This window comes from Cicer arietinum, chromosome 6, assembly GCF_000331145.2.
Source record: "Cicer arietinum cultivar CDC Frontier isolate Library 1 chromosome 6, Cicar.CDCFrontier_v2.0, whole genome shotgun sequence".
Classification (NCBI taxonomy): domain Eukaryota; kingdom Viridiplantae; phylum Streptophyta; class Magnoliopsida; order Fabales; family Fabaceae; genus Cicer; species Cicer arietinum.
This window is the reverse complement of record NC_021165.2, coordinates 1511104-1519609: the sequence shown is the minus strand read 5'-3', so window position 1 is coordinate 1519609 and position 8506 is coordinate 1511104. Positions and strand designations below refer to the sequence as shown.

The 8506-nt window shown below is 25.3% G+C and overlaps 1 protein-coding gene across 1 annotated transcript in view; it reads right to left on the bottom strand.

The window, feature by feature from the left end:
* Positions 1 to 2853: 2853 nt before the first annotated feature.
* LOC101506439 (uncharacterized acetyltransferase At3g50280) overlaps positions 2854 to 8506 on the bottom strand; it is a 9715-nt gene continuing 4062 nt past the window's right edge. Inside the window, exon 2 of the mRNA XM_073370257.1 lies at positions 2854 to 4483. Within this exon, the coding sequence (XP_073226358.1) occupies positions 3020 to 4483 (1464 nt within the window). The 3' untranslated portion in view covers positions 2854 to 3019. The remainder of the gene's footprint in view (positions 4484 to 8506) is intronic.

Genomic DNA, 8506 nt, shown 5'->3' with positions numbered 1-8506 from the left:
ATTTTTCTCTCTTTTTTATATTTGTCCTACTTTCTTTTGATTTTTTTAGTGTGTTGATTAAATAATTTTTTAATTTTATATAATTTTTCAATTATTTTCGGTTGTTGATTTTATGGTTGTTAATGTTAGATTGATTTACTCTAGATTTATTATTCATCTTTTTTATGATTGTTGATATTAAGTTCATTTCCTCTTTTCATGTTGATATTAGTTTCATTTCTTCTTGTTATTTTCTGATTTATTTTATTCTACAACCCGATAAAAGTTACGATTGTTTTTTGATTGCGTTCATATTGAAAGATTGAAAAAATAAACTAATTCAAAAAATGATTGTTTAATTTGCTCATTTTGCCCTTTTTTTTTCTCTACCATATTTGATATTTGGATTTTACGTAAATTATTTTTTATATACTTCATAATAGTAAACTTTAGATGTGTTGCCTGATAAGGATCGGCGTCAAACTTGAGGTTGCAGGATGCCATCTTTAATAGGAATGACTTACATGTTCTTTGAATAATCATAATATCATCGAAAATTTAACCGTAATAAAATAGTAATAATTATATTTTTATTTGATAACTTTATTTTACTATATTAATTATTATTATTTTGTATAGGTTATTATTATCTTGTGAATATCGGATATAACAAGGCAGACCTCTTTGGGAATTGAAGAGATGTGATTGAAAGAAATGTGATGGGGATATACTATTTGTTCTTTCTATCCGATCAAGATTCAAATTCGTAGTATCTTCTCCATATTTTTATTCGAACTCAGATGCCTAACGATCTAATGAAAGAATAGTGAGACATAAATATTAAAGGACAACCACAAAACAATGATATTAAAATGTTGGTCTACTTGGCATATATAAATTGATTGTTTATTATTACTTTAGTTATTATTGATATTATTTTGGAACTTTTGTTAATTATATTAGAGTGAATAACTTTATATTTTATTTTCTATTTGGAACCGCTGTTCATCCTTGCATATTGGAACAAATGGTTTTCTGATTTATTTTATATTTTAAAACCTTTGCTCACAATATATGTTTTGTACTCAAATAATACATGGTTTTTGGTTGTTACTAATATATGCTTTTTTTAAACACTTTTTTTAAGTATATAAAATTATTTCACAAATTATAAAATTATATCATATGATTCGATTATCTGTTGTGTAATAAACACTAGATATGATAAAGTAATCTTATCAATTTTATTATCTTGTGCACGTCAAACACATAACATGATAACTTATTATTATGTTTATATCATAAATTAGTCTTTGAAATTATAAGCATAGGTCAAATTTGTAAATTGATATATCATCAATGAAAAAGCTTTATTTTTTTTAAGGAAAATGCTATGTAATTTTAAGATTAGAGTTTCATAAAATTACTAATTTTCAACTAATCCCTAATCCGCTTTAAAAAACTGAATATTTAGACTATGGTTGTTAGCCAATCCATATATGTGTGTGTATATATATACATATCATGACTAAAAAAAAATTTATTTTTCCTATTGTTTTTTAAATTTTTTAGATTAAAATTTTCAAAGGATTTTAGATATAAAAGAATCTACAACTTTTCTCAAATAATTTTAGATAAAAAATAATCTCGATTGTTTTGAAAAAGATTTTTGGAAAAAAAAAATTGAATAATTTTTCCACACAAATTTTTAATAAAAATAACTTGATTTTTTTGTCGAGAATATTATTCCAAAAAAAAATTTATGAATTTTTTTTAAAACCTAAAAAAAATATAATATAATATATATTATATTTAAATAATAAAATTATTATTGAAAATAATTATATATTAGTTTTTTTAAATTATTTTATTTTATTTTAAAAATAATAAAATAACAAAAAAAATCAAAAAATTAAATAAATAATAAAATAATATTATATTTAAAATTATTCATTGACACCACTAAATAAACAATCTAATCTTTTTGAAAATAATCACGAGTAACTAAATAACTCTATTTATTTGTTAAAATATAAATAAAATGTGATATATATTATATGTAAATGGTAGAAGTATTTTTGTAAAGAAATTATATTTATTTTAAAATTTTAATTAATTTTCATAATTTTATAATTTTAAATACTAATGTATTTAATTCTATAAAAAAAAATTATATTAGATTTATATTTTTTTTATTTGAGATAAAATTATATTAATTAAATAAATTATTATTCTTATCATATATTGTTTCTAACTCAACTCATATTAATAATATAACGTCATAAATTCATTTATTATATCATATCAAATCAACTCATATTAATAATATAAAGTAATAAATTCATTTATTATATCATATCTATCAAATCGATCATTAGTGGTTGACACTAGTACAGAACCTTTATTTATTTCTATCTCTACTACTAAATATAAATTACTTTTTAATTTATATATTTATTAATTTATTAATTAATATTTTATATTAAAGTTTAAAACAAAATTCTATTAATTATTGTTTTATTTTTATTTGATTAGATCTACATTTTTTTATATTTTATATTATATTTTATAAATTATTTTTATATTTATATTTATATTTATATTTTAATATATTTATTTTATATTTTATAAAAATAATTAAATAAATTATTATTCTTGTTATTATCTATTAATCTATCATTAGTTAACACTCGTAAAAAATCTTTATTTATTTCTATCTCTACTACAAAATATAAATAACTTTTTAATTTATACATCTATTATTATTTTCAAACATAACTCTAATTAGAATTATTAATTGATTTTGAAAAATTGTTAAATATATTAATATACAAAAGACATTTTAATTACTTTTTTATACATAATGGGTTTATATTTAAGGAAAGAGATAATATTTTATTTAAAATATTCATTATAATGCTACAAAATGCTAATCAATGATAATTGAAAACGAGGCGCACTTCCGGGAACTCATAATAAATAAGCTACAACGTCACCATGGTTGCGTTTGGGAATTACTCCCATCCAATTTGCTGACACATCACTGCTGAGAGGTAGCGTAAAGCATGAACTCAGAATCAGTTTCAAGCAGCGCCATAGTTTCAGGCGCCAAAACCACCTCTACGTCGATACTGCCGCCTCCTTTCCTCCCTGGAAACGCCGACATCTTACCGTCAAACTTGTTAGCTCCGCCACTTCTCACAGCTATCGGGCGCCCCCATCCAAAATCATTGTCATACATAGGGAATCTATGCGAACTACCCATCTGCAATATCCCACCATCATTGTTCCCCAGTTCGAAACACTTAGGCTCACGCTCCCAATTCTCTATCACGCGTCTCACCACACCGCTATCATACGCCCTCACATTTTTATTCAGCTGCTCACCACACCACGTAATATCATTATTTGACACGTCATAAACTTTAGCACACGTGGCAATACTTTGAATTGCGTTCCCGAAGTAGTACTCAGATAACTTGGGCTGTAAACGGTTACGAATATTCACAGCCATTCTAAACGTCGTTGTTTTAGAATCATCAAGTTTCCTAGCGCGTGTCACACATCGCCACATCAGCGCGCATAGCGACTGAAACGATGAAATCTCTGACGTTTCGCTTCCGTCACGCGTAACCGTTTTCAGTTGAACGTCATTGTTCATTTTCGATATTAATTCTGCCACGTCAGCATTCTCCGGTGAAATATGATGGTTTTGGTTTACTCTTGCTTTCAGCTTTTGAATTGCTTCGCGAGAGAAACTGAAAATCCTCTCTCGCAAGGGATCGTCGGGATTGAACGTCACCTTGATGTCACCTTCCAATAACCGGAGAGCGACTTTGGAGATCAAAATTGATTCCCGACGGAAGTCCGGGATTCTCGTGACACGCGTGACTCCCTTGGAAATATCGGCGAAGGTGTTGAAAAAGTTCCATAGGGTGGTGCCGTCTGTGACGGCATGTGAGACGGCGACACCGATGAAGATTCCATCAGCGAGGTAAGTGACCTGAACGGCTAAGATAGGTGAGAAATGAGCAGTGTAGTTAATTTTATGGTGGAATGGGAAGAATTTTTTAAAAGCTTGATGAACATCAAGTGGTGACAAAAGGTCGGTGATAGAGAAATGAGTGGCGGTGGCGTGAATGAAATCAACACCAGCGTCGTTGCATGTGACGTAAATGTAACCGTTTGAGTCGGTTACGAAACGGCCAGAGAAGGGTGGGAAGATAGAGAGTGTTTTAGAGAGAGAAGTAATAAGGTGGGGAATGAGTGTCTGAGAAGGGAGAGATGGAGTTGTGAAGAGAACACCTTTTTGGATGTAGTGGCAACAGAGCATGTTTAAGTCTGAAATTGAGAGTTTGAGATCTTCAAGAGTTGATTTTTGGTCAGGGAAAACGGTGCATTTTGAAAGGATGGTGACTGCACTTGAAGCATTGTTTTCCATTTTGGTTTTTGAATTAATATAACTTAGAATTACAAATATATGAAATGGTTGGTTGGGTGTGTTCTGTTTTTATAGGCAACTTTGAAGTGTGTTGGTTCATGTACCAAATTATTGATACAGGTGGTTGGTCACTTGATACAGCTTCCGTTTCTTTTTTGTACTGAGATCCATATTTTATATTGTACAGGAATATACAAATACTTAGAGGGTTAAATCTTATATAATTATAGGTCGAAAATTATTTAAATGACTTAATTTTTAAAAGTCAAGTCACATGATAATATTTTAAAATTGATCTCATTTTATTTATTCTTTCTATTATTATATTATCAAATTAAAAGAGTTTTAAAATGAAAGACAGAAAAATTTAACCACACAATTACACATAAATAATAATAAATAAATAAATAAACAATATTATGTGACCTTTTTAAATTATTATGTTCCATTTAAATAATTTTCAACCATTGTATGGTCAATGATATATATCTATAACATTTTGTAAAGTTTTTTTTTAGGTTATCTGTATCTGTAATATATGGTTAATTTTTAATTAAATGGAACTTTATTATTAAAGAGAGAGAGATATATCAAATTCTTCGCTATTTGGACCAACATATATTGGAATAGTTTCTAAGATTTTTGTACAATTATATGTTTTTTTTTGGGTACATACATGTTATATTTTGTTTTAATTATGTAGCTTATATATGAGATTTGTTTTAGTGATTGTGATTCTCTTCTCCTATTTTCCAATGAATGAAGAGGTTCAACCACCGAGCACACCTATGTGTACAATAATCATTTTACTTATTTTATCATGAATAAAGTCTAAATGGCGTTTCTATAATGGTCCTTGTTTCATATTCCTCCTCATAGTTTTGCATTAAATGTTTAATGAAATTAATTAGTCTTGAAAGAAGAAAAAAATAATTTTTTAGTATAGTTATAACAAACTTTTTTGTTTCCAATAATAACAAACGTGTTATATAAGGAAAACAATGAAAGAGACATTCTTTGTATAAAAAAAAGAGACATTCATTCAACCTACATATATGGTAATTTTCTCTCATTTATTATTTCAACAAAATTCATATTTATTACATAATCAATTTGTATCAACTTGAATTAACAATCTTTAAAAAAAAAATAAAAAAAAATTAACAATCGTCTATGGTAATATCCGAATTAATTTATTTATATAGTGGTTAAATATACGACCCAACTTAATAATTTAAATCCAAATTAATTAGTATGAGTATATATTAGCAATTTAATCTCTAAGCCACTTATTCGGGTATGACAATGATATAATGACATATTTATGATGAATGCTCAGAAAAATAAATGCAACCAAAATCGAGACAATCTCTACTCCAGCTAAATAATCTAAGGACGTGGAGTAGTGCAAAACCATTGGTCTTATTAGTGACAAAGTGATTGATAGCTCTAATAAAGAGAGTGAAACTATTTTGAAACAAAATGAAAAAATCCAAAACAATGGAGGAGAGAAAAAACAAGGAATGTGGAAGAATCTGGAGTTCAAAATATTCTAAGAAAAATGGTGCAGAGTAAAAAACAAATGCTACATCTAATCTGGGGGTTGCAAGGTTAGAGTTATTTATTTTTCTGGTTATTACTATATATTTTCTAACAAGATTATGAAATTCGCATTTTAAAAATATGTTTTTTTAGTTGATCGGATATGAACAAACCTAATACTACAAAGCAACTAAAAGCTTTTGATGCTATAATGACGAATGATTTGAATTGATCTCGATTCATTAGTTAAAAGATAACATGAAAGAAGCCATTGGTTAGTATTTTTCATTTTAATGACCATTTCATTGTTTTTATTTTACACACCTTGTTTATATAGTCTATTTCCTTTATAATCATTTTTGGTTGAAAGAATAATGTTATTGAAATATAAAATTTGATATAAATACAATACTATATAAAATATAAAATGATGAAATTCTGCATTTCTGTTCCAATAAGCATTATTGTAGTTGTGTTTCATTTTATATTCCAACAATATTATTTATTATAAAAAAATGGTTAAATATCACCTATGGTCCTTTAATTTAATTTCAGTTAACGTTTTAGTCTTTTATCTTTTTTTTTTTCTCCCGATTTAGTCATTTATTCCTAACAATATCAAATAAAGTATGAAAATATAAGTTTATTTGAAGATTTGTGTTACGAATTTGATGAAATTTGTATTATATTGAAAAAGATAATTAATTTTATGAGTTTTGTTTGAATTTTTGTATAAAAAATGATAACATTTTTGAAATTTTAAAACATAAAATATCAAATTATCACTTAAAATTAAAAAAAAAAGAAAAAAAAAAAAGATAAAGGACTAAAACGTTACCTGAAATTAAGTTAAATTAAGTTAAGAGATTTTAACCTAAAAAAATTAGAATTTATATTCATCGGAAAAAAAAAAGATATCAGTTTTTTTTTTTGGTCTCGATTCGTAATTCCACATCAACATTCACTATATCTTATTTATTTATTATTTTGAAAATAAGCTTTCATCCCCAACTTTGGAGCACCATCAAGCCTATACGCATTGAGAATTTTAAATATTTCGTTTTCTTCATTATATTTGTGTTCAAATTATTTGCATTCTCATTATGTTGACACCATTGTTGACACATTATTTTCTTTACGGAAGTTGTATAGATAGGTAGAGGCATAGTGCCACATACATTATTGCACCAAGGAACGACAGTTGAGATTTTCTTTAATTAGAAAAAATGTGTATGCTGGTTACGTAGAAGAACCAATTTATTTACAAATGGAAATTGAATTTTATTTATTTATTATTTAGATAGTAGAACTAATGTTTTAGAAATGTTTATATGGTAATCTTAATAAGCCTTCACTACATTTTTAGGCATTTAGAAATATGAATAAAAAAACTATTTGTTGACTTAAAATTGATTTCTACCAGATTTTTGTATGTTCTCAACTTAACAAATGATAGTGGAAGTGATAAAAGTACGAGCAACCATTTAATTTTTTTTATCAATCAATCTTAAAATAAATTAATAATATTTAATGTAATCAAGAATTAATATTCAGATCAAAAACACAATTAAAGGAGTATAATTTGTATCATTTTAATTTATTTTTTACTTAAAGAATCTATTTTTATGGCCCATTATTGATTCTTGATTTATTAAATAATATTGATTTATTTCAAAATTGATTAATAAAAAATTAAATGATTGTCTTGAGGTAGCAAGAGAAAATAAGTTTATAACGGGACTCAGTATCAAAAACTTTTAAGTATTGGTTTGAGGTATCATATTTTCACCTCTACTATCATCTCTTAAGTTGGAACGTATATTTTTTTTTTTAGAAATCAATGTCTAAATCAACATTTGTAATAGTTATGTTCTAATAACATTGCTCTTTTTAAAATTAAAATCTTCAATCACACATTTCAATACAAAATAATTTAAAAACAATTTTCATTATTTTTTATTAAAACAATATTAATTTATTTTTTTTTGCATAATTTAAAATCATTAAGTATTTTAATCAATCGCAAAATAAATTAACGTTATTTAAAAAATTTGAAGAAAAATAAAATTTATATTTATCAAATTAATGTTAGAAAGCTAAACTCTTACGGTTCAACTAACACTTTAAGTATTATTAATATTATTTCATTTTATTAAAAATTAATATCCAATCAAAGACATAACTATAATGTATATCACTTTAATACATATTTTACATCGAGAATTATTTTTTACACAATCAATAACAATCATAAAATAAATATTCTTAATAGATATTTTCTATTGCCTATTTGACTGCACAAGGTTTATTTTCGGAAAACCATAATCTTAGATCAAGAATTTCAGTAGTGTTCATTTTTAAAAACAATATTCATATCAATTTTGTTATTATGCAAATTCATTATAAGAAAAAAATTCATTAAACTTAACCGTGTAGTAACATAACCATTCATATCAATTATTATTATTATTGTTATTATTATTATTATTATTATTATTATTATTATTATTATTATTATTATTATTATTATTATTATTATTATTA